The sequence below is a fragment of the Tigriopus californicus genome, chromosome 4 (assembly GCF_007210705.1).
Source record: "Tigriopus californicus strain San Diego chromosome 4, Tcal_SD_v2.1, whole genome shotgun sequence".
In the NCBI taxonomy this organism is placed as follows: Eukaryota; Metazoa; Arthropoda; class Copepoda; order Harpacticoida; family Harpacticidae; genus Tigriopus; species Tigriopus californicus.
The window spans coordinates 965,616-989,388 of record NC_081443.1 but is presented as its reverse complement, the minus strand read 5'-3'; the positions used below and the strand labels follow the sequence as shown (position 1 = coordinate 989,388).

The 23,773-nt window shown below is 42.5% G+C and overlaps 6 protein-coding genes across 9 annotated transcripts; 3 read left to right on the top strand and 3 right to left on the bottom strand.

Moving 5' to 3' along the window:
- Positions 1–1,434: 1,434 nt before the first annotated feature.
- On the top strand, positions 1,435–4,735 carry LOC131879466 (uncharacterized). Its single transcript, XM_059225803.1, has 4 exons — positions 1,435–1,685; positions 2,341–3,490; positions 3,576–3,668; positions 3,914–4,735. The coding sequence occupies exons 2-4, from the start codon at positions 3,200–3,202 to the stop codon at positions 4,706–4,708; spliced, it is 1,179 nt and encodes a 392-aa protein (XP_059081786.1). The 5' UTR covers positions 1,435–1,685; positions 2,341–3,199; the 3' UTR covers positions 4,709–4,735.
- Positions 4,726–8,087, bottom strand: LOC131879464 (equilibrative nucleoside transporter 3-like). Of its 2 annotated transcripts, none has more exons than XM_059225802.1 (7): positions 7,811–8,087; positions 7,431–7,643; positions 7,058–7,312; positions 6,824–6,983; positions 5,913–6,303; positions 5,663–5,836; positions 4,726–5,055 (listed from the first exon to the last, which is right to left on the bottom strand). In XM_059225802.1, exons 2-7 carry the CDS (start codon positions 7,601–7,603, stop codon positions 4,787–4,789), a joined length of 1,422 nt encoding a protein of 473 aa, XP_059081785.1. In that variant the 5' UTR covers positions 7,604–7,643; positions 7,811–8,087; the 3' UTR covers positions 4,726–4,786. The 2 variants fall into 2 exon arrangements, with proteins under 2 accessions (XP_059081785.1, XP_059081784.1); XM_059225801.1 differs by lacking the exon at positions 4,726–5,055 and adding an exon at positions 5,068–5,525.
- A 799-nt stretch (positions 8,088–8,886) lies between these two features.
- On the bottom strand, positions 8,887–11,552 carry LOC131879468 (tropomyosin Cha f 1.0101-like). Its single transcript, XM_059225805.1, has 6 exons — positions 11,404–11,552; positions 11,137–11,335; positions 10,948–11,058; positions 10,689–10,869; positions 10,336–10,630; positions 8,887–9,356 (listed from the first exon to the last, which is right to left on the bottom strand). The coding sequence occupies exons 2-6, from the start codon at positions 11,260–11,262 to the stop codon at positions 9,215–9,217; spliced, it is 855 nt and encodes a 284-aa protein (XP_059081788.1). The 5' UTR covers positions 11,263–11,335; positions 11,404–11,552; the 3' UTR covers positions 8,887–9,214.
- A 3,421-nt stretch (positions 11,553–14,973) lies between these two features.
- LOC131879474 (uncharacterized) lies at positions 14,974–16,205 on the top strand. The gene is made up of 4 exons (XM_059225814.1): positions 14,974–15,112; positions 15,185–15,310; positions 15,407–15,609; positions 15,990–16,205. Exons 1-4 carry the CDS (start codon positions 15,101–15,103, stop codon positions 16,108–16,110), a joined length of 462 nt encoding a protein of 153 aa, XP_059081797.1. The 5' UTR covers positions 14,974–15,100; the 3' UTR covers positions 16,111–16,205.
- Positions 16,206–16,287: 82 nt separating this feature from the next.
- On the top strand, positions 16,288–19,187 carry LOC131879469 (uncharacterized). The gene is made up of 4 exons (XM_059225808.1): positions 16,288–17,019; positions 17,596–17,775; positions 18,501–18,678; positions 18,807–19,187. Exons 1-4 carry the CDS (start codon positions 16,809–16,811, stop codon positions 19,087–19,089), a joined length of 852 nt encoding a protein of 283 aa, XP_059081791.1. The 5' UTR covers positions 16,288–16,808; the 3' UTR covers positions 19,090–19,187.
- Positions 19,102–23,742, bottom strand: LOC131879462 (GATOR complex protein WDR24-like). 3 transcript variants are annotated; one of them, XM_059225797.1, is made up of 13 exons: positions 23,433–23,741; positions 22,884–23,371; positions 22,575–22,807; positions 22,083–22,513; positions 21,856–22,000; positions 21,482–21,789; positions 21,174–21,344; positions 20,759–21,003; positions 20,164–20,686; positions 19,997–20,093; positions 19,759–19,932; positions 19,539–19,670; positions 19,102–19,465 (listed from the first exon to the last, which is right to left on the bottom strand). In XM_059225797.1, exons 2-13 carry the CDS (start codon positions 22,978–22,980, stop codon positions 19,175–19,177), a joined length of 2,847 nt encoding a protein of 948 aa, XP_059081780.1. In that variant the 5' UTR covers positions 22,981–23,371; positions 23,433–23,741; the 3' UTR covers positions 19,102–19,174. The 3 variants fall into 3 exon arrangements, with proteins under 3 accessions (XP_059081780.1, XP_059081781.1, XP_059081782.1); XM_059225799.1 differs by having other exon boundaries at positions 19,324–19,465; positions 19,539–19,683; positions 23,433–23,742; XM_059225798.1 differs by lacking the exon at positions 21,174–21,344.
- Positions 23,743–23,773: the final 31 nt, after the last annotated feature.

Here is a 23,773-nt window from a genome sequence, read left to right as displayed (position 1 = left end):
GATTAAACCCTAAGTTAGCTAGAATATACATGTGTAGATACGGAGAGAATCGTTGGCGGCTACAAAATGTTTTTACCACACCTTATCAATCTCAGTGAATCTTATCAAAATGCCAATGACTCACGTAGGAATGAGCCAGAATATTGAGGGAGTGTACTTGTATATCTTAATAGCTAATAGGTATATGATTGAACATTGAATACATGTTTTGCTAATTTTATTGCTAAAGTAATTGCAATAAAGAGGTATTTTCGTTCTGCTTTTTGCAAATACTTCCCTCCTACGCTTTTTTATTTTCGACGTGCATCACATTAAGAAACGACCTTCCTTCGATGACTTTCACCCAAAGAGGCCCCAAGAATTTCCTTGAACCCAGCGACCAAAAAGAAAGCTCAATGCACCCCTTCACAGAGTGAACGGATAATTGTTGGCCCTTTGTTGCCACATTAACACACAGGTAGAGAAAGGGCCCAAAACCACGACTGAAGAGGCCCATTTATTATTACGACTTAAAATCAATAGTTCCTCAAAGTTCCAGTGAAGCTCCTATTTTGGCTTCGAAAACATTTCTTTATAGAGATGGGTGCCATCACTTCAAAACCATGACCAATCTCTATCTCGTTATTAGTAGCATTATTTTCCCTATTTTGGCGATCTGTTGGTTATGTTGCATCGCTTGTTGTATCTATAAAAGTCTGCTTAAGAGCTTCTCGAAGAACCCAAGATCAACTAAAGTTGAGGTAAGGCACATTAACGTCTCCATAGAAAAGTCACCCGAATTTCTCCTTTTCCGCAAGCATTGTTGAACGAAACATTAAGTGCTAGAGCGTTGTTACCAAAATACTCATTTTAAACAAGAATTGTCGAACGAAACATTAATTGAAAGATTTATTTTCTATGATTTATTGAACAACCCCACAAAAGATATTGGTAGTGAGTCTTAGCTTTTGATCTTCTTCAAAACAACTCCAATCTTTGAAGTATCAGAATAGGTTGTGGTGAGACTGATTTGACTCTCTAATTATAGACGATACAGGGAAGCACCGGATCAAGCGAGTCTTCAAATATCAGCACAGGTCAGAGTTTCTCCAGTCAGTCCCGTTTCACTCATTCCGGCCATTTTTCCGAGACTTCCACTCCGGGCACAATGCCTATGGTCGACGATGATCTTAGATCTCCCTATGGACCAGTGATGAATGTACCAGAGAATCTGAAGCGCTCCCTCAAGGATAAATCCCTATCCGACTCCTTTGGACCGGTGTATTACCCCAAACATCCCCAATCCCGTTCTGGAGGTACTCCAACGTACGCCAAACCCTCCCCCATGACTCCACTTCAAGCACCTTGGCCGCATTTGCCACCTTTGCCAAATAAGAAGAAAAGCGAGAAGAGAGTCCCAACTTCAATCCGTGCCTTTCTGGATAATCAATAGCAATCATAGACTCCTATGACTATGAGGCTCGAACAATTCTCTGTGATAAACACAATTCTGAATATCTAAGCCAATGTTGCTCCTTTACCTTTGTATCACTTTTTCTATCGTGACATTTCCGATTGTTGCTCTTTTGTGTTGGATCTGGTTCTGTTGGGCGGTGTGCTATGTATTCACTCATAAAGACAAGATCCGGGAATACCGTGGACAACATGGACCTGGACATAATATCGAACCTCCTGCAACCATTATGGTATGGAAACTCCTTACTTTCTTATTTTCAAAAGTTCTTAGCACACTAACAAACATGAAATCTTTTTGGTCTGCTTCAGTTAAATTCCGTTTTACTGTCCTTTAGGGTTATTTTAGTCAAATAATCATAGTAGCAGATCTAAGTTAATCTCGAAAGATTAATGTAGTCTATAATTGATTTTATGTCATCTTTTCAACGCTTGTGCGATCCCTTTAACATTTGAGATGAACATAGAACTGGAAATACCATCCAATCAAGTACGACGGAAACATTAAGTGATCCAAGATAATCAAAATAGAGAAATTAAAGATGGAAATCATTGCCTGCCATGTCAAGCCAATTTAAGAAAAAAAATCATCTTTTTGTTAAAGCATACTTGCTTCCTTTTATAGGTTTTGAATACAATCACGAAACACGAGCTTGAATAGGCTTCTATTTTTAGAAGGCTATATATACTTTGTTATGGCTAGTGTCCCGCAGTGCGGACAACCACAAAAATAACTTTGGTGTAAAGCATACCAAACGGTACCTCAAATGATAATGATAGAATATACTTACAGTGTCGGTCTTCACAAAAAAACATGGGAGAGTAAATGCAGAAGGCTGTGCTTTTTAGGTGCATTAAGTTAATTTTACTAATAATTTTACCTAACAGATTGTCAATGAACAGACTACTCAAGTGGATAACGATGCCACCAAATCCATCGTTCATTCAACTACAAATGGCTCCAAGAAGAGTGTTAGCAATGATTCGGTTTCGTTGAATAATCGGGACATTCACTCTCCCTTGAGCCATGTGGCCACAACCAGACCTAATGCTGCCGGTCCAAAACCTCGGCGAAATCTGAGACCAAAATCAAGCAAACACCCTGCTTACTATTTGCCTCCGATTATTCCAACTGAAGAGGTACGCAAGTCTAGGCGAATACCACAATCCATTAAAGACTTTTTGGATGGAGAAATTTGAATTTAAGTGATCTTCAATATTTGTCAAGGCCTACCGTGTCAGACACAAACTCATCGTGATGGATACTTTCTTTTGTGTGTGAATACACGTCATTACCAGCGAAAATAGTTTTGTGCATATTTTTGTGATTTTCATATCGTGCTCCAACATTGCCAAGAGATTCTTGTGAGAGTGCAATGTCGATGTATCGGTTTGGTTGATGATTGTCTCTCATGAAAATTAAAGGATGTCCTGGCTTTTAGACGCCAGGCCGAGGCCTAGAAACCGAGGCATGAATTATTGAGATCTTAACGATCGCTCCGCCTGCCATTTAAAGGCCATGATTGCATGACATGCATGAGAAGACTTGGACGCCGTCAGGTCTCGAGAATGGTTGAGAACCAACGTCATCAATTCTCGTGTTCCAATTGTTCCTTGAAGGCTTAGAAGTCATTGCATGCTTCTGAGCTCCACCATACCTATCTCGATTCGAAGTCGATACACATACTACTACTATTACTACTACTACACGGTTGGAACAACAGAGAGAATGTGAAATCAAACGCTAATGCCACGACAAAGAGTTGCTCAAGGACCGGGTCGTCAGGCACGAGTTTCGCATGGCAGATTTCAACACTATTTTGAGGGCATCTCCCCAACTTGGATGAGCCCTGTGATCTACAATGCCTTCCGATATGGTTTGGTGCTCCTTTATCTTGGGACTCTGTTTGTAGTGATTGGATTTCATAACCCTTGGGTCGGGATCATCCGCTACCTGGGTTTGGGAATGGTGATCGTGGGTCTATTTCTGGTGACTTGTGCAGTGGTGCAGAGTTGCTCCAGGTACTCACAACGCCAAGTAAGCATTCAGATATCTTGTTGCACTATCACTAGCAGAGTATGACACGACTTAGCAAGATCTCACCATGTGCACTATCTTGCAGCAATTGAACCTGGAAAATCTACAAATATCGTCCGTTTCAAGTAACATTCGGGAGACAGTGAGCAAGACAAGCTTGCCGTCCTACAGCTTTGTGGTAAGACTGACCCAAACTATTGAACCATTGCTTTTCCCTACAGATGGGACAAATCTCCCTGCAACGGCAGATGGCAAACCAGTAATGCCGATTTTAAAAGCGGTTTCATTCTTTAAGACCAGGCTAGTAACAATTTCTGACCTAGAGAACAAACAGCAGTACAGCTTTGGTTTGCCATCTGGCGGCGGGTTGATCGATCACACCGGATCCTATTGACCGTCTTGATGTCACTCTTTGTCTTCCAGATGAACTCCGACCTCCCCACATATGAAGAGGCAGAATTCCTGCGGTTGGATCCCAAATACCTAACCGAGACCTGGCTAAAGCGGCACAGCGTCCCAAAGGAATTTAAACCTTATTTCTTTCCTCCTCAAACGTGGCCTTTGGATCACTCCTTCTCCACCTCTAGGCCCGGTGGCTCAGTGTTTGGTCAAAGTCTTGAAGCCACGCCCAATGTCTTCCAACATTCCATCAATGAAAGTGACGAACCACCGAATTCGCCACCTCCATCTGCCTTTGCTCCAACCCTAACACCCTTGCCTGGTGCTGTCGAAGAGGTGCCCGACCAATCTGTCCTTACTAGTGCATCTCCAACCCATCGCCCGTTGACCACCAACACAACAAGAACTCCCATCCAGCCCCCTATATTGGTGAATCGCTCATCCGCTGTGACCAGACCCACTACCTCTCGGCCTCATTTTGAAGACCTCCCCGAAATCGAACTGGTCCACTCTCACCCCATTCCTCTTATTTCTCAACAATTTTGGCCCATGCAGAGGGACGGAATTCGGGATGAGCACGGATTGGATTCGTTGTCAAGATCCCCAAGTCCCAGTCCTCCGGAGACGATTGTTACTCGATTTCAGTCCCAACGGAACCGCTTGACTCGGATAAATTCGTCTTCGTCCTTTGAATCCGAGTCCAGCTTGATGGATTCTGAGAGTACTCAAAGGCATATTCAAGCAAGGTGCACCCAACACGCAGAACCTCAGTCCCTAACTACTCAAATTGATGGAAACCATTTTCCTAGAGCGCAATAAAATTATTTCATAGCAAATTCAATGGCTTGTCATTTTACTGTTGCGTAAATTTGCTATAAATAAGTAAGTAAAGCCACGTTAAAGCATGTTCAATAAGAGGTAACTGCCAAATGAGCCAGACGCCTGTCCAGCCACAAAGAGAGCAGTTAGCGCCAGATTAGCTGCTTCTTGGGCTTGAGGATTGGGTTGCAGCTTTGGATTCATAGTGAGACACGTGTTGCCAATGTAACCAACTGTGAATGATAAGGCAAACACCAATAAGCAATAGTCAATGTCGAATCGAATGAGCACCGGAAGATGCCGTGAATCTGGAGCCACGTTGCAGTAGATGAAAAGTGGGATCAAACCTAGACCATCAGGTACAGTGTTTAACTTTGCCTAAAGTGTTTGAATTTTGGGTCATTTTTTTAAACCATTCATTGGACCCTTGAGCATTACGAACACTTTACTTTATTATTGACTTTTGTGGTTATTGACGGCTTGGGCGGGTGGGAATGTGTTTTTTCCTTTGGGATCATTCATATAGAATGGACGATGTATCCCAATCATAGAGCATCCTGGAGAAAGTATCCTGCTGTTGAGCCGCTGGCAATTCCCAAGACAACAGCCGAGTTCATCAGTGTCGCTGCGGCTTGAATTTCGATGGCAACTTCATTGACCTTTGGGATCATAAGCATGGAAACATTTCCAATGTATCCACTGGATATTCCCAGAGCAAGAATGAAGCAACAAAATGTCACGTCTCCATGAAATAGGGTGAACAAATGACGTCGGATGGCAACATCCACGTTGCAGAGCATCAGACTCGGAATAAAAGCTGTAAAAAGATCCTCATTGAAAGTGAACCCCTAGAAAACGTGCTGTTAGTGTTAATCTTCCCATCCGTTAAGTGTTCTTGCTGTGGGGTGGAATGAATGGTGGAAAACTGTCTTGGCTTTCTGTTAAACACTGTACCAATGCGTAAAATGGTCACACTCATCAATGTGAATTGCTCAAAGCGTTTAGTTCCGGGCCACTGCAACCACGTGGCAGAGGTTCGACCGATAAGGTCTCCAACATTGAAAAGGAGTACACTAGCCACTGGGGTGAAGAATACTCGTGTCCAATGAGTCTGCACTTGAGATCGAACTAAAATCAAAGGGTAGAAAGCGTTCATTTGGTAAACTGTGACATCCAACTCAACCGAAAATTTTAATTATCTTACCAAGAGACGTTATAGCCGGAAATACGGATAGAGTTGTTGCATAGTTGATGTAACCGGTAACAAAATACATCCAACTATTTTTGAAAATTGCCTTATAACATATGTGATCCACTTCGTCATTGTGGTCAATATCTTGATCGACTGACACTTTTCCTTCTCCATAGTACAAGAAGTAGATATTGTTTGACATGCCAAAAAAGATGACCATGGCTGTCAAAATCGATACGAGAATCAAACAGAAGCACACCGGTCCTAAAACTCTAGGCTCCACATCAAACAAAGTCAGTAGGATGGCTGCTATGGCGGGAAGAACCCCTCCCAAGGATTGACCAGTCATCACACAGCCAGCGTAAATTGACGGGAATCGACCCGACACGCCAAATAGGGCACCCTGAAATGAGCATCAAAGGAATATCGATTATATGAGTTTCCAAACTAAAGATACTTCATGACAGGTTCCAGCGTGGCAACGACATAGTTTATTAAGGAGTGAAAAAGGTGCTGACATAAATGCCCCTATTTGTTATTACTAGATGTTGATTATTACTAAGCAAGGGAAAAGGCATGGGCGATTTTTCCCCCATATTCGATCTTCCTTTTGAATGTAGCCTGGAAGATTAGTTATGATATTGCAAAGTAACTTCTAACATGTTAAACATTAATTTGAGAAAAACTAAGGATTGAAAATTTTGAACGCTTAAGAAAACAAAACAATTGAATACTCATCCATTAAGATTTGACCGAAAAAACTACTTTCCCTTAAATTTTCCCCTCTCTTACCCCTTGTAGTTAATTGTCGGAAGTAGAGGTTTCTAATCGAAAGGAAGAATTCCCCTATTTCACGTCTGTGACCAAATCAGATGTTTAAACCTTACAATAAACGTAAAATGATTGAAAACAGTCCATCTCACCTGAAGAACGTTAACTCCCACATTTAGTAACACCACCATCAGGATGACAGTGTGCAGGTATCTGTCTTGCCACTTGTCGCTGTTAGGAAGGGACAAAACTAAAAGGCCCCCAAAGGAAGCGAAGAAAACGGCTAGCGACCAGAAGATCCTCTTTCTGACACTGAAACATCAAATCAGGCACCGCCCGATGTAGCACTCCTACTCAACGGTACAAAATACTTTATTGACTCTTACCAAGCTCTCTGGCCCAGTAAGGAATGGGCGATAGTGGTTATGGCACCGGGAACATTGCTGGCTATGGACAAGTAGCTGGGAAATGTAATTTGCATCTCAGTCGGTTTGTCACTGAACAAGTCGCTTTGGCCGCTTATGCTCGAATTCAGTGCATCCAAGGTGACGTTGCGAAATTTATAATCCCAAAAACTGGGCATGGAAAGCATGATGTTCCACGGTAACATGGTTATCATGCCTAGGTAGAGAAACGACCACCTGTAATCAGATTTGAGTCAGTCAAATCTGGTCAGCTCACAATAAGTAAAAACTTCTCGAGCAGAATACCGAAGGCAGTACGCACAAGTCTAGAAGTGAATCAATGTCCATTTCTCACCGAACGATGTTCCATTTGTCCTTGGGAGCAATGATCTGACCATGTGGAGCTCTGCCAATGAGTGGAGTTTCTTCCGAAGTGTCGTCGTGCAAGTCAGATTTGAAGGAGCGTCTTCGTGTTCCATGGGTGGAACCCGGTACATATTCAGGAGATTCAATAGCAGAATAAGACATCTCGACCTAACTTACTCAGTCGTAAGAGGCGTCCAGGGGTCTGAAAAATCAAATTGGATCAATATGCCGCTAATCCAGTTTCCATTACGTCAACTCAGTGAGTTACGACGTTAAATGAACTTCTTGTACTTTTCCACCCTGAGCCGTACTTTTTAGGATAGTATAACTGATAATATTAATAATGATACAAGGCGTTCCTATGCTTACCTGACAGAGGGACCTGGTATTGTTGTTCTTTCTATGGCTTAAAGCACCTTCAAGTAAATCGAAATAGCTTTTTTTGGTCAAAACTCAGGAAGAAGTCACTTGAGACTGGCGAGAAATCGAAGCTGAGTTGAGGCAATAGCTTTTTCGGACCTCGACCCGAACTGGTTTCTAGCATGTCTTATGAATAGTACGCCTTCACTGATGTCTATTGGATTGAACGTAAGCACAAGAACAGCAGATTCGTTTTCCCCCGTGTCCTGATTTCTGGATTAGTTTATCCTTAGGAAGCGTGCACTCGACCACAACAACATACTACAGACGTCAGGATGAAATGATTGTTAGATGGCTCCTTGAACGGCTTACAATCGATTTCAAATGCATTCATATTTTCATGATTCTCCTTCTAGAAAATTTCGAAGAGTACATTTCGTCTACCAACTTTATTTTAGAAAGGAACTTTGAAAGCGGTTTGAATGTCGAGATTGTTACATTGATACCATAATGAAATTACTTGCTCTATGACGATCGATCATGGTGTGTCGTACGATCGTGTTACTAGAAGGTGCCAAGTTGATTAACAGGATGTGGTTGTGGTTCTACTCAGTGTGGTTTTATTCACCTAAAAAGTTACGAATTAATGGTTAGGCACTTGGGGACACAAACCATAAGCAACCCTTGAAGGGATGCATGCGCACGTAAAAGTTAACCTCGCTATTCGAGTATTTTATGGAGACATTACTCTTCCTTAATGCTTGTAACATCATCATGAAACAAGAACCTTAGACCATGATGTTAACGTTTCGTCTTCCTTTCCTTTATTGCCTTTTCATGTTATCTGGGCCACACTTAATATCAGCAGAGAACAGTTATGGTTTTCTTATGTAGACTAGGGGCATGCATCATTATTCAATTTAACAATGCTGCACAGTTTACATTGTTCAAAAAAAGAATTTTTTAAACAGGGTTTGGACCGACGGATCAAATTCCGTGATTGCCCGACAATTGACTTAACAAAAAAGTACTTGACACCTTGCTGAGATCAATGCCTGATCATCTAAGAATCATGATACGTCCAGTGATAGAAAACAATGAATGTATTATTCTTTTATCAGATCTATCGCTCACTTCACATTGATTTTTAGGTTCACACGGAATAAACATCGATCTTATCGCTCTCGATGAAGGTTATATTCGCAAAATATGGAAATCATTCGACCCGTACTTGAACGGGACAAGATGATCAACAAAAACGCCAGAAATAATACTAGTTGTAAAGGGACATTCTTTGCCAGAGACTTCTTTTTTCCCAAAGAAAAAGAGGCTCCTTGTCGCGGTGTGATAGTTGCAGTGCTGTTGCCAAACCAGAAAAGGGTCAGACCCTCGCATTTAAAGTATTTTTCCGCTTTATTGGTTGATGAATAAGTCAAAGGTTTGGTCAACCTCATCATTGACGTTTTGAGTCTTGGTCTTCTCTTGCACTAGATCATTCATGATGTTATCAATGCGAAGGTTCAATTTTTGCACCGTTTTCTCGCCATATTCGGCCCTGCAAAATAATAATAGATAAATGAAGGGCATTGGGAAAATGCGCAAGCTTGACATGAACGATTACGAAACCGGGTAAACTTGGAAGTACATGTTATTCCAAGGAATGCGATAGAACAATATCGCAATGAAAAATTCATTGAAGACATCGGAAGACTCTCCAGCAGTATTATGGACTCTACCTATGTTAAGCAATATGAAGGAAATTTAGAAGGTGTCTTGAGCGCTCATAATGAGTTTCATCGCTCCATTTCGAAAAATGAATATCAAACCAGTGGATACTGTGATTAAAAAAAATTGCATTGTGAAAAACAAGAAAAAAGTAATTTTCTCAATTTCAGTTAATTTTGGCCAAATGCACCATCCTAGTTAGCGTTCCCTCCCGTCCATGTCAAAATAACGTTGTTTTCAAACGAGTTCCAACGAGAATCTGTCTAAGACATATGTGCTTTTGAACCCGCTAGTATTTGATGATCTGTTCAAAGCGGAAACTGATTGCCGCGTAGCCATATAACAGGGCCTTGAAAAGTGAGATCACACCGGGGTGAAACGCAGTTGAAGTGATATTTTCCTCCCTCATGCAGGCGATCGACCTTGATGTTCAAGGCAGACAGACCTAAGATTTCAAGATGTGCAAGTTCTACTAAGGTCACAGATGTTGTTTTTCAAGGTTTGATCAAAGTTTTCACTTTTAATGTGCAAATTGAGGAACTAATAAGCGTCTCTTATGAGTTGAACTTAAGGATCCGTAAAAGTAACAAGATCTATCCATCACTACTACTATTGGTACGGACTAGCCTTGGTCATTGATGTATTTTCAGTTTCTGCAGCAACAAATGAAATTCACTTACAATGAAAGTTAAAAAAGCTATTCTGAAAACACTCTCCGGACTAAACAAGTTTAAGAACGAGTTGCTAAAATATGGAACAACGAATGAATTGATGCTTTCTCTATCAATACAATAAGGTAGCGTACTGACCTTGATTCTGCGCTCTTCAGCCTTTCCGCGAGGGTTCGCATTTGCTTCTTGTATTCCTCCTCGCGTTGCTGGGCCTTCTCCTCAGCCACCTCCAAAGCCTTCAGACTCTCACCAATCATGCGAAGTTCCTCTTCCAAGTCAACAATCTTGTTCTCACCCGTACTAGCACGCTCTTCAGCACGCTGAAGGTCACCCTCTACCATGGCCAGCTTACGAGCCACTTCGTCGTACTTAATGTCACTTTCTTCCACCATTTGTTTCGCTTCTTTCACCTGATTCTCAAGGATGTCAATGCCTGAAAAAGGACAAGATCGTCCAACATATTCCAGGAGGAAATCTTAGCCTAAACTCACGGCCTTCGTCAATCATATTCTTGGTTTCCAAAGTCTTGATGGCGCGGTTGATCTCATCAGCTCGGTTGGAGGCGTCGTTGAGCTCAGTGGTGGTGAGGGTGAGTTTCTTCTCACTGCGATCAAGCTCGTCCTCCAAGAGAACCAACTTCCGCTTCAAGGCTTGGATCTCGCCTTCAGCCAACTATATTTTTTTCAAGCAAGTCAACATTTGAAGCAGGCATGCAGTAGAATCATTGATAGTTTGGAGTCCCATTTTTACCTGGAATGACTTATCTTTCTCGTCCAGCTTATTTGTGGTTGTCGTGAGCTTCTCCAAGGTGGTGTCCAAATCATTCTCCACATGCTGCATCTTCTTCTGGAGATCTCGCACCTAAAGCAATTCGAGCCAATGAAGAGGTCGTGCTTGAAAAAGAACCATATACATTTCTCAAAGGAGCCTTGTCCTTACATGTTCTTCAGTTCTTTCTGCTCTTCGGTTGGCTTCTTGTGCCTCGGAATCCAATTGCTCGGCCCTGGCCAAGGAGTTCTCGGTCTCGGACTTGAGACTTTGCATCTTCTTCTTAATGGCGTCCATGGTTCAGACTATGAAGGCTCCAACTTAGACTTCAAACGATTTCCCGTGGATTGAGGAGTGCAGACCACGGGGACTAATGAACAGAGATCAGGCGTTATTTTCGCTCAAGTGGCTTCCTTAGGAATGTTTTATGTGTATTACCTCAAAGGTGGTGTGAGAGTGATTTCTTTGGGAGCACCTCCAATGAATGCTGGATCCAATCCTGGAGAACGAGAACTCAAGGGAAAGCTCCTCCTTCTCATGCCAGCCTATTTTCAGCTCTGGCCTTAAAAGGCCATGAACACATGAACATACATTTTCCACGTTGGATGTGAATCAGACACTTTTTTTCATATGAATCGGCATCTCCTAAATGCTGAACTAGCACAAGCCCTAGAGATGAAATTAACTCAAAAATATCAATATGTGTATTTGGCATAGTTTTCAGTCCACCTATGCTCAGATCTGGCTTGGAGTGAACATTCCCTTTTCAAGAGACGCGGCTTCCAAGATTTGGGCGAGGAGTGCCCGGTTTTAAATGCCAAATGGACAGATCTTGGGAAATTCCCAGGAATTGCACCGCTCTCATCTCATTTTCATTCTTCTTTTGCTCTCTGGAGGTCCGTGGAATGAGATTGAAATGTTCACATGTTCACGATAAAGGTGAGATGTGACAAGTTCAATTTTGGTTTAGCAAACACATGAGAGACACTTACAATAACAGAGGATCGATGGTTCAACATATCGTATATTGTTAATTGCAAAAGGTGGAACTCTTACAAGTGTCCAACGTCCAAAATGGGGGTTCTTCTCGACATGTGATTAAAAGACCGATCAATTGCCCTTGATCAGGAGGCTAAAAATTTGAATGACTATTCGGAAAAAGTAAAATCGGGAATCAAACCCATCTTTGTTTACCAACGATGCTGTGCTTATAAATGGCAGTGTACGAACTACATGGACAATATCTGTCTCGAAAAATGCCCAGTTGTTATGTTTTTGGTTTAGGTTTGAAGAAATAAAATTATAAGATGAGTTCTTGGCCGATCCAGGTTTTGAGACACTGCAAATTGATAAATTCTACCACGAAAGGACGACAAAATTTTGGCCAAAGCATCCTGTCTCTGAGCTCAATCGCCATAATAATGGCCTATTTGCCTTTACAGCATTTTATCATTAACTAATAGTTTGCTAACTTCTATGTATAAGACATGATATTGATTTGTATGGAATGGTTGGTTATAAACCAAGGATCATGAATGAAGACTGGTCAAATCTAAAGGTCCTCATACATTCAAAGTCCACGAGCACAATATATATGAAGAATACATACATGGTTTACTTTATTTAAATCCACACGGACTTCTACAAAAATGGACTGTGAACGGGTTTTCGCCCAATCGGCCTGCTTTAAGGTGCAGCAACTATGAGTCCCATTTCAAAATACATTCACAAAAAACGATATCTAAGTTGTTACAAGTCAATGCAAGTCACTTTTATAGCATTGAATTGCAATGTGCTTCATTCTAAAGTCATATAGTCAAAAGCTTTGTTGCTGCACTAGAGAAGACCGAGGATTTCAATTTTATGGAGTGATTGATATATAATTTTAACTACTTTTCGTGAGTTCCCAAGCCAGATTTCAAGCCCAAACTTGGTATTGTTATGCATTAGGCCGAACTTTTTGTGAATGGATCAGCCGATGAGACATTTTTTCCCAGGTACGTTCATGTCTCTAAATATAAATGGAACACCATGCTAAGTAATGCTGACACCATATAAATAAAAAAACCGTATTATTCAAAGTTACTTCATCAGTACATTCGGCAACATATTTCACCCACATGTCTTGACATTATATCATAGGGTGAATGACTTTAAGTACTCGACGGTTGAAAGTGAAAACTAGGTACATTTTGAAAGTCAGTGACCCAATAAAACCAATTTATCATATACATTTTGATGATTACCATTTCCGATTTTTTATCGCAAATCCCGAAATTTAATCCATTACTAGCCTTTTAAAAAATTTCAAGAACATTCGAATGCCAAAAGTATTCGATTAGGCATTTATTTTGTGTTAAGGCAAATAGTTATGTTATACATGGAGTGCAATCGGTGCCGGATTTCAATTGGATGTTCTGCCTATGCAGAAAGTATAGAAGTGCTCATAAAATCATCGAGAAAGACTTAAATTTTAGATTCAGCTCCATCGCTGGAGCTGAATGAGCGATCTAGATTCAAAGCAACTGTTGTGTACAGATAAGGGGAGTCATCTTATCCAAATCATTGGAGCGATTCGTACCCTCCGCCCTAATGCCCATCCCACTTGCTGTCCCAGACTTCATTCAGCCAAGAAAAGGGCGTAGGAACGAGAAATGTATATCTCACCGAGTTAGTTTACCACGTTTGACGACAACGAGGAGGTGGAGGAAAGAGGAGGAAAAGTAAGAGGAAAGAATGCCGTGAAGCCACCTTTTCAGGTGGCAAAGGCTGCAGGGCCAGCTTGTTCCAGTTTTAGATCATGGAGAAAGTCAATTTTGAGGGGAGAAAAAATGCTCAAGCACACTACTTGTATTAATAGCAACCGAGGATTATACCTCTGAGATTTCAGTAATGAAATGATCTTATGACCTTAAAATGCATATTCTAGTTAAGATACATCGAAAGAAGAAGTCTTGCAGAAAGAAATGACGGCATGAGCAGTTATGCAAAGCTCTACTTTTGTTCGAGACAAACTGTCTTTTTTGAAGCGCAATTGCTCAATAAGTTCATCTTTAGCATTAGCAGGTTCGTCCTCAGCATGTTTGCAATATTTGCGTTTTGTTGACTTCGGATACATCATATATCAGAAAGAGCAATTCTTCTACAACTTTTGAATCATATGGTTATTTACCACTAATTTTTCGAGAATTACCTCTAATTAGCAATATATTCATTTACTGTACCTATACTTATGCATTTCTATAAGTACCTCTAACCAGATAAGCAATTCATATTGTCTTGCAAGAACATATGTTTTATATTTACATTTTAAAAAGCTTATTAGAGCAAATGTTTTGGGTCATTCCAAGAAATGGGCAATCGGCAAAAGTAATGAGCGTTAAAAAAAGAATTCAATGAGTACAAAGAATGTCTGCACATGTTTTACTGCTCCCAATGGCGAATAACTAATGCAGTAGAAAAAATGGAAGAAAAACTGTTGCTGTGACAGTCCCTCCTTCCAATAGTGGTCTCACTGACTCTAAAACTTATCTGACCCATTTCGTTTCGTTGACGAGATGCTTTTTTCCAATCCATGATTTTCACCCTGGCCATAGATGGGCGAAACATCCTTAGCAACACCATTTTTCCATCAATAGTCACTTGGATCACCAATGGTGATCAGAGTATGGAACCATAAGGCCCCCCCCCTGGGGATTGGGATTAAAGACACCCATCAAACCCTAAAACATGGGAGTATTCCCACCGACGAATTATGCCCTCTAGAATGCCAAATGACCCACCCTTGTTTAGAAGGAGAAGGTTGCCAGCAATCCCGGGTCAACCCCCTATTTCAGGCGAGTTTAACTCAAGTTCCATAACCCTTCTTGAGCACAGGTTTAGCTCTGAAATCTAAGGTCAGGGGCTTGTAAGTTCTCTTTAAAGGAGCATGGTGGAAACTTTCTCTTGGGGTCACTGGGGGCAGGAACAAAGACTTGTGGATGTACGGTACAGCAGAAGGAGCATGGTGGAAACTTTCTCTTGGGGTCACTGGGGGCAGGAACAAAGACTTGTTATAGAAGTTTACCCACCCCCCACCAAGTAATCTTTGAAGAGGAACGCTTCTTATTTGAGGGTGTCACTTCAGCGCAGAAACATGTCTGACATTGTGAGTTTTGAGTATGAGCGCAACATTTGAATTGAAAACAAATGAGTTATTTTTGATTGTTCACTCGCTTAGGAAATTGAATTCTCTCCTACCGAGGAGTTCGGCTTTTGGTTGGATGAGATGGAGGACAAATCTGTGGCCCTCACGAAGAAGCCATCCACTCGAGTTGAAGCTTGTCAGCTTTTGGCCAGCACACAAGTGAGTTCTCTGAATTATATTACACGACAGAAGTTCGATTGTGGGGGTTTTGAATTTTGATGTTATTGGCATTGGAGATCATTTCCTCTTTACTAGAGTCTGAAGGAAAACATCCTACGGAAAGAGATCCCCAAAGAACTTCTGGAGATTGATGAGGATGACACGAAGCTCTTTGATCTTGTCGATCGATACAACGCTTTAAGGGAGGCGGTGGAAGATCAATTGTCAAAGGCTGAAACGTTAAGTTCGTGTTGGAACAAGCTCAATAGCAACATGAGCGAGCTATCAAGGGCACTAAGGTACGCTCTCAACTGAATCACGTTCGCTGCTCACAACGTTGTCCATGTGGCACCGATCCATACTAGAGTTGACAAATGAAGCCGATCTTTTTCCTCAAATTGTTGGTAATTCCCTTATTTTCCGGTCACTGACGTAGCAGTAATAAATGGTTGGCTTTGGGACTGACCAGTTTTTCCAACAATGGCCATTTGATGGAAGCGCATTACCCGTCATCCTGGGATTTACTTCCTTTTTCGTGTCAGTTGACAAATGGCGCTTAATCCTTAACCATATGAGTCAAACGTTTCATTTTCCCCCTTTTACCTCAATTTCAATTCAAGACATGTACGCGAGTATTTTAGGTGACTGACATTAAAATTCTTGAGTATATTTGTTCAAGTGCGGGTGGGGCCAACAAATTGACCGTGGAGAAACTCGAGACTTCTTTGAACGAGTTGAAAGAGATGTTCAAGGAAAGAGCCACCATCATGGAGAATCTCACGCCAGGCGGTGAATGTTGATCCCGACACTTTTTTCATTCATTTGCACTTGTGCTTCAAAACCTCCGATTTGCTTTTGCCTTTTCCACCTTTTCGACCAATAAATCCTATGCGACTTTAAACTACACATTATTCTTCTACTCCGCGTATGCTCGTCCATTCCTTGCCCTTTTTTCCGGGCCAATGAGTTCAGGGTTGATTTTGGAGATTTCTTACCCAATACTACTCCCACCATAGTAACATGCACAATCTACAAGGACAAAAACCACTGTTCAAATTGCCCTGAACCACTAACCAATCTCTGCTCGTCAAGAGCCGCCTCAACTAAGAGCTTTTTGGCACTTACAGTGAAATCTGTTCACAGAGGACAGCTAAGTACCATGTAACTCTCAACTCTTCAAGGCACTTCCTTTGTCTCGGATCTAGGCCGGATTCTGGTGACTTCGATGAGTTCCCGGGGAGTATTTGGTTGTCGCCTGGTTTTTGGCCAACCTGTCCCCGGGCTCTAAGGGTTGAACGAGCTCAGTCAGTGGTGACGAAAGAACGAGGTTCATGATGCGTAGGTGCGCGTCTGCCAGGGGCTCGCAGGGCTAATTTCAGATTTACAAGTCGGCGTACCCGCCGAACCTTTCGGCATATATCACAGGATCGCCAGACCTGAGGATCCTCATTTCAAGATAGAATTCAGCGTGTCCAGAGCTCAACTCACCGAATTCAAGATGCGTCGTTTGGTGGTGATATTCGTGCTTTTGGGGTTGGCATGTGTGGCCATGGGGCAGAGAAAGGCCATCAAGTTCCCCAAAGAGAAAAAGAATAGCGTAGTGAAGGTCAAGGCCGATCCTAAGTTGGAGGCCGCCAAGGGCGATGTCCGTATTGGACCGGATGGACGACCCTTATTGTTTGGTCCTAACATAGAATTGTGCAAGAACCGTAAGTGCATGGAAAAAGATATATTTTTCAAACGAGAAAAATAGAAAAAAGTTTTTGAAGCTTACCCTTGCAGAGCTCTTAAGGTGAAGTTAAAAGGGCGGTTTCCAATAATTGAGGTCGATTAGGTTACCACTTCTGAGGTTTAAAAATATTTGTGCAACTTTTTATCCATCTCCTTAAAAGGTTCAACGAATCCTTTTCATTGAGGGGATTTATGCCTAAATCTTTCCAAGAAATTTACCTTCACACAAAGTGAAGTGTGGAAAACTCTTTTTGGTTGGGTCCCATGTCCCGATTCGGACAGTCTTCGTTGGGATGGTTAGTCAAAAATTACAAAACTTTCTTTGTCCACTTGTTGGTATCAATGCACTGCAGTACAAAAACCCTTGGGCAAGAAAACATATTTCAAATTTCTTGAGCCTTGTTACGTGAATCTCAAATACAGCACATAAAATACGTTCAGAACCATAATTCACTCAAGTCTTAAGTCTCGCTATGTTCACTATTTTTTTTCCTAAGAATATATATTGCACAACGATTCTTCAATGAGTAAAACATGCTTTCTTTTGGTCACAGGTACCTCTCACGGAAAATTGGGCAAACATCACTATTTTCTCTCGTGGAGGGAGCCATGGCACAAGTTCGAGGATTGGGATTGGTTCAATGGGCGGAACTTCTGCCGAGAGCGATGCATGGATCTCATCAGTTTTGACGACCCCGTCGAATTCAAGATGTTCGAGGAAGTCATGCAACAAGGTAAGCACCGGGTTTAGAAAGAAATAAGGATCGCTTTTTTAACGCACAAGTCTCAAAAGTTAGGTTTTGGTTTGGGAAATGTTGTTTTTCGAATGAAACGAAAAAAAGTAGAGTCTGATTTTGGCTCTTATCAATTGGTTGAAATTAGTTCATTTGTCATATGTGGAAGGAAGGTCTGTCTAATTTTAGTGTCGTGACCTCGTTAATGTTTTTGTTTTTGTAGTCAAAACACAGGTTGGAGTAAGTAATTGGTAATTCCTTGCACGAATGCCTCGGTTGATTGTGAGGCAATGTTCAATTGTTCATGCGACCAGATCAAAATCTGCCATGAATCCCACGTGCGTTGACATTTGTTCAAGATTTACGAACCAAATCCATTCACAACGTCCTTGAAAGCAAGCGCACGCAGCAAATTCATTGCAATTTGAAGACAACTTGAATAAAACGTTATTTGCGGGACAAAAATCACCCCTCTTCCTGGTTAGGCCGACACCACATGAGATGCACTTTCGAAGACGTTTAATCCCCCATTCCCCTGTGAACACGTATTAAGAGTATAACGGACGGGTTTGCGGTAAAATGAATAGGCAAGGAAATAACCTTCCTCAAGATGAGTTGGGCTGACAGCACATTTGGAAGGATTGCAAAGTAATTCTTAATTTATTTTGGCATGGTACAACATGATCGCAACAATTCCCAACATTTTTGAAACCTTCACCTTTCAGATAATATCTCTTCCATCTACACTTCCGGCCGTAAGTGCAATTTCAAGGGTAAAGGCTGTGAGCAAGAGCAATTTCAACCCATCAATGTCAATGGATGGTTTTGGGCTGGAGCTGGTAATGCCCGCATTCCACCCACCAACAAACGGAACCGTGGGACCTTCTGGAGTCACACCGGAGAGTAAGATACTTTGATTACCATCAATTCGGATCACATCATTATCTCAGCCAACTGTTACCCTAGAATGGGACTTTAATTATGAGAAGATTTTAATGCCTATCTCATCCAGTACTTTCCCTTCCCTCCAGATTGAAGAAGCCCCAACCAGATAATTATGAGGGACTCAAGGCCGGCAAATTGGAGAAAGTGAGCGACCCTGTGGGTCTGACCTTGGAGGATCTCCAGGAATGGCACGACGAGGCTTGTCTGGCTGTGCTTAACAATAAATATAACGACAAGATCCGTTGGCACGACGTGGCCTGTCATTTCCGATCCAAGATCGTGTGCGAAGACTCGGAACAATTGATTAAACGCGCATTGTCTGAGAACCCTGGACACACCATTCCCGAACCCGTGGCCCAAACCGATTAAGCTTTCATTGGCTCTTGCTTCGACTATTTATCTTTGTCAATCTTATTTATATAGTACAACATCCATTCCACTTTTAAATAAACCGTTACTGATACTGACATGCGTGTCCACAGCCCATGGGACAAAACTTGTTCTCCTTGTACCAAGCCTTCAAATGGTTCGAATGACCTCCATGGCCGCAGCCTTGGCACCAAACGAAGACGCCTCTGACAGTGTTCTGACAAACGGAGCACAGAAAGGGTGTGGATCGACAACGGTCGCAGAACCACGCCCCTTTTTGATTCAAGGCTCGGGAACAAACCGTGCAGTTTGAGTAGTACACGGTCGAGTCCAAATTCAAGGAATGCACCGACTTCAAAGGGCATGCCTTGACAATCTGCAGAAAATAAGTTCATGAGTTAATAGCCGCATGCAAGATAGATGAATCAAAACATGATTGATAACAATACCGTATTGGCCTCGTTGTGAAGGTTCAGTCTTCGAAGCAAGTCAATGTAAGTTAAAAACCAAAATTCCACTTCGTCCTCGTTGAACATACCATTGGTTTTCTCGCCCAACACTAAATACAGCATAACCGTTGTCTAAAATAGAATGCTGTGCATGTGAATATTTCTATCGTTAGATGCTTGGATGCTTCTTTTCTTTTTGTCCCGTGGTTTTTGATAGTACCTGAACATCGCCCAACTCGGCGTATTCGATCAATGTGTCTCTGATGCACGGATCATGATCACACATTGGAATATCCTCCAGAGGTGGAACGGACAACAAATGACTGGTCTGATCCTCTACGGTTACATTTTCCATCAGGGACACTAAAGGATCATCGTCTCCGTTGCCCTGGTTCTAATGAGAACCAATATAAACTATTGACAAAAACTGAACGCAAGAATTCAACTTCAAAACTCACATCAGAAGTTTGCATGCCATTTAGCACATATTGCTCTGCAGCTGCATCATCATGCGGAATATCTTGGTTCAATTCATGCCGGGGTTCGAAAGCCTCGCTATGAAAAATGGGACCATCCGTTACAATGGCATTGAAACACAAACACCACCCAAAACTCTTAAACTTACGTTCTTAGTTTCCAATCTAAAGTGCTCTCGTTCATCGGTGCCATGTCAGGGTAAACGAATTCCTCCAAAAATAGATCCTGATCCTCATTGTTCGAGAGTCTGTAGTCGCCGAGCATTTGACCACTTGCAATATTGGCTAACATATCCTCGCCCTCTAGCTCATCTTGAGACTCATCGCTATCATTGTCGCTCTCTCCCTCTAAAGGGGTCATAATCCGGCCTCCACCGGGTCCTCCGCTATGATCGCCTTTCTTGTCAACGCTACTACCAATGCCGCTCATGTGACGAAGACGTGATGAGGCGTTCCTCATCCATTGATCAGCTTCGGCCCCGGCTGGAATATGAGCCTCATCCGTTGGAGCATTTAGGGTTTGCATGTAAGCGGAGGCACTTTTCTCAGCTTCAGTGAAGTCGAATGCGCCGGTAAGGATTTTGATGATGTCCCAAGTGACGGAGATCTGCTCCAGTTCAACTGACTTGGCCACCTCTGCGTTGTGGTCACACATTTGAGCAAAGCTCTCGCCTGAAACACAAATCGGCACATGTCGGTATCTAACAATTGGTTAATTCCAATGTCGTTGAGTTTCGTTTGTACCGGAGAAAATGTAGTTTTGTGCGCAAGTGATGAACCAGTTATTATCTGTCAGAATATCATCCAAATCAGGGTTCAGGTCCAATAATGAAATGGCCTCAGCCGCAACGTTTTGATCGGCAGCTATCGTAGAACTTGTGACTGGATTTCTGTCGCCCCCAGACAAATGAAATAATTTCAATTTACTCTTGGTTCCCCGTAGAACCTCCCTTTTCTGGTCTTTGGGTTCCTTGGGCTTAACCACTTTCCTAAGGAAAAAATTAATCAGAGCCATTAAGAAAAAAAAAAAAAAGAACAATCAAAACCAAACACATCCAGCAGTAGCCATGAGGTCAAAACAAAATCTAAACTAAGGAGGAGGAAAGAGCGACAAGTCCTGTAGGGCTCTGAGTAGGGCTGAGGGTGACACCACGGGTACCTTTTGGATCTGTTTTTGTTATATGTCACGGTCTTCCAAGACGAACTTGAGCCAAAATTCATTGACATTGCTGCGGCATTTCCACTTGCTGTTGCGCCTGAAGTAATGGAAACTGCAATGGAAGACATCGATGGCTCGGGACTACCTCTCAACGACTCAGGACTTCCTCTTCTGCAATTGGGTTAGTGGTTGATGTACAAAATACCATGTGTGCAACACATTGGATAATTGGGGATCGATTTGTTATTTTCGTCTTTTGTCCCTCGTTAGTGTCCCATATTTTTTGGTAGGGCATCCCAAGTACCTACTTTGAAAGGCGTTCTGTTTGGGTTACTCTTGAGGTCAGGCTATTTCGCTGGACATTTGACATGACCGGATTAGCCGCAGCTGAGGCACCCGAACCATTACTGGGCGATGTCAGAGCAATGGGAGGCATTGGAGGAGGGAGAGGTATGGCAGGTTCATTCGTGATTAAGGTGGCAGAGTCGGCCATCGAGTTCTTGTCCAGGAAAGCTAGGGTGATATCGCCAGACACGTTAAACGCCAAGGAATTCGGATTGGTTCTTTCGATTGGCATGATGCAATCCTTGAAAGCGTGATGGTACACCAAGCCGTCCTGAAATCAAATGATTTGTCTTTGCAATCACGTGCTAGCAAATCTATTCATAAATATCTCTCTGACTCTGCCCGTGCTGAGAAGTGCCTCGGAATCTCCCTTGAAGAGGAAGTCGGTGGTCACGTCCTTGTGTTGATCAAATGAATAGGTCGGAATCCAAGGTCGTCGCACATCCCAAATATGGACCGAAAAATCCAACGCTAAGGCCGAGCTGAAAGTAGTGAGTGAAGCAATTGCAATTTTCAGGCTCCATTGTAGACTTTGGTAGAATCCAACTTTGAATAAAAACTTACCTGGCAATCTGAAACCGATGGTTGGGTCGCCATTTGATCCTTCCAACCGGTCCAATGGTTTGGATATTGACATCCAACTTGGCGCGATCCTCGTCCAAGTTCCACACCTTCACCGTCTTGTCCCGGCCAGCGGTGGCAATCACATTCCGACATTCCGGATGCCAATCACACGCAAAAACATATTCGGTGTGGGCGTTCCAAGCACGTTCGGGTCTCTCAGACTTACGAATATCCCAAACAGACACCCGCCCGTTCTCGGCCGCCGAGGCGAAGGTTTGATGTTGCAAAGGGCAGAATTGGGCATCTCGAATGCTTTCATTCCCGCTGGAGAAGTTCATGACGCATTCGCGGGTCCTCACGTCAAATAAACGTATCGTTCCATCTTGGGAACCCGAGAGAAGCAAGCCACCATCCGATGGATGAAAACTAACCTACAAGAAATTGAAACTTTGTTGGACATTGGAATGACCATGGTATGCTAGAATGATTTACCTTATTCACAGTTCTTTTGTGCTCTGTGAATATATGGTCAGGCTTTGATTTGGCAGCTTTCCCCAGGTTCCACAATACCACTGCCCCATTGGTAGCGGCTGTGGCCAGAAGGTTATCGTCGAAAACACTCCAAGCCACATCATTACACGAGTAGTTCAAGTTGATGCTACGACCAGCCCGCAAATTGAAAAGTTCATTTAAACTAAACTCGCCGATGGCAAACACTTTGAAGACTGGAAAGTGAGAGACCAAGGCGTGATAACGTTGTAATCAGGAAATCAAAACCCATGGGAAAAAATCAATATCTACCATTGCGGCCGGCAATAACGACATTGTTGTTCTCTCGATTGATATCCAAGGCATTGGGAGCGTTCTCCGGTCCAGTGTAGAACGTGTTCAAACCCATGGTGATGAGTATGATATCAACTTATCCCTCGTCTTCAAACAGATCGATGCTTTCGTTTATATCATTCGTCACCTGAGCATTGGGCACATTCGTGAACTCTAAATCAAATAACTCCTCCAAAAGTTGGGAATCCAACTCTTCGGGAAGTTTAGATCGATCGTGAACCAACGAATCTGATGCTCCAGTCGAACTGGATTCCAATTTGCTTTCCACGTTTAAAGGACAATAGCGGGATTGAATCTTGATGGCTTGATGATACCTTAACGGATCCACTCCATGAAAATCTCTCACAAGGTGCGCTTGCAACCACAATCGATCCTCAACAAATCCGACTTGACCCAAGATTTGGACGATCTCGCCCGATTTGAGCAACGAATGGCCTTCCAATTGCCTAAGGGACATCAATTTATCAATAACAAATAGAACTTCTCCACAACCACTCCACGATATACCTGAAATCCACTTGAAGGGTCGTCCTGATTTCCTCCCCTAAGGAATTGAGGGTCAGTGTATGGCAGACCTGGTTAGCTAAAGTGATATGCCCTAAAACCCTGACTTTGGTGTGAAGCCAGTGATCCAGGACCTTGGGATCACGAATGGAGGACAGTTCCTCGAGGGTGAACGGCAAATAGGGCTGATGACTGACCATGTAACAGCCGTTTTCGTGTCTCCAACTCTAGAACCCCAACCCCTTCAAACATGTACACATACTTGGTTACTAACTGAAGTTGGCACTACGTCAGTTTTGGCCAGAGTGAGTGAATTTTGGAACAGGGTGACTGCTGACTAGTCA

Excerpts from the sequence above, each read along its gene's own strand:
- LOC131879466 (XM_059225803.1), top strand. The coding sequence starts at position 3,200 with ATGCCACGACAAAGAGTTGCTCAAGGACCGGGTCGTCAGGCACGAGTT. Across the intron at positions 3,491-3,575 it reads CCAGGTACTCACAACGCCAA|CAATTGAACCTGGAAAATCT; the intron begins GTAAGCATTCAG and ends ACTATCTTGCAG. Across the intron at positions 3,669-3,913 it reads TGCCGTCCTACAGCTTTGTG|ATGAACTCCGACCTCCCCAC; the intron begins GTAAGACTGACC and ends TTTGTCTTCCAG.
- LOC131879468 (XM_059225805.1), bottom strand. The coding sequence starts at position 11,262 with ATGGACGCCATTAAGAAGAAGATGCAAAGTCTCAAGTCCGAGACCGAG. Across the intron at positions 10,870-10,947 it reads AGAAAGATAAGTCATTCCAG|TTGGCTGAAGGCGAGATCCA; the intron begins GTAAAAATGGGA and ends AAAAAAATATAG. Across the intron at positions 9,357-10,335 it reads CTGAAGAGCGCAGAATCAAG|GGCCGAATATGGCGAGAAAA; the intron begins GTCAGTACGCTA and ends ATTATTTTGCAG.
- LOC131879462 (XM_059225797.1), bottom strand. The coding sequence starts at position 22,980 with ATGGGTTTGAACACGTTCTACACTGGACCGGAGAACGCTCCCAATGCC. Across the intron at positions 22,808-22,883 it reads CGTTATTGCCGGCCGCAATG|TCTTCAAAGTGTTTGCCATC; the intron begins GTAGATATTGAT and ends CTCACTTTCCAG. Across the intron at positions 22,514-22,574 it reads ACAAAAGAACTGTGAATAAG|GTTAGTTTTCATCCATCGGA; the intron begins GTAAATCATTCT and ends AATTTCTTGTAG.
- LOC131879464 (XM_059225801.1), bottom strand. The coding sequence starts at position 7,603 with ATGTCTTATTCTGCTATTGAATCTCCTGAATATGTACCGGGTTCCACC. Across the intron at positions 6,304-6,823 it reads TGGGAGTTAACGTTCTTCAG|GGTGCCCTATTTGGCGTGTC; the intron begins GTGAGATGGACT and ends TGCTCATTTCAG. Across the intron at positions 5,837-5,912 it reads TCCGGCTATAACGTCTCTTG|TTCGATCTCAAGTGCAGACT; the intron begins GTAAGATAATTA and ends CTTTGATTTTAG.
- LOC131879474 (XM_059225814.1), top strand. Across the intron at positions 15,311-15,406 it reads AGCTTTTGGCCAGCACACAA|AGTCTGAAGGAAAACATCCT; the intron begins GTGAGTTCTCTG and ends CCTCTTTACTAG. Across the intron at positions 15,610-15,989 it reads GAGCTATCAAGGGCACTAAG|TGCGGGTGGGGCCAACAAAT; the intron begins GTACGCTCTCAA and ends TATTTGTTCAAG.
- LOC131879469 (XM_059225808.1), top strand. The coding sequence starts at position 16,809 with ATGCGTCGTTTGGTGGTGATATTCGTGCTTTTGGGGTTGGCATGTGTG. Across the intron at positions 17,020-17,595 it reads CATAGAATTGTGCAAGAACC|GTACCTCTCACGGAAAATTG; the intron begins GTAAGTGCATGG and ends TTTTGGTCACAG. Across the intron at positions 17,776-18,500 it reads CGAGGAAGTCATGCAACAAG|ATAATATCTCTTCCATCTAC; the intron begins GTAAGCACCGGG and ends TTCACCTTTCAG.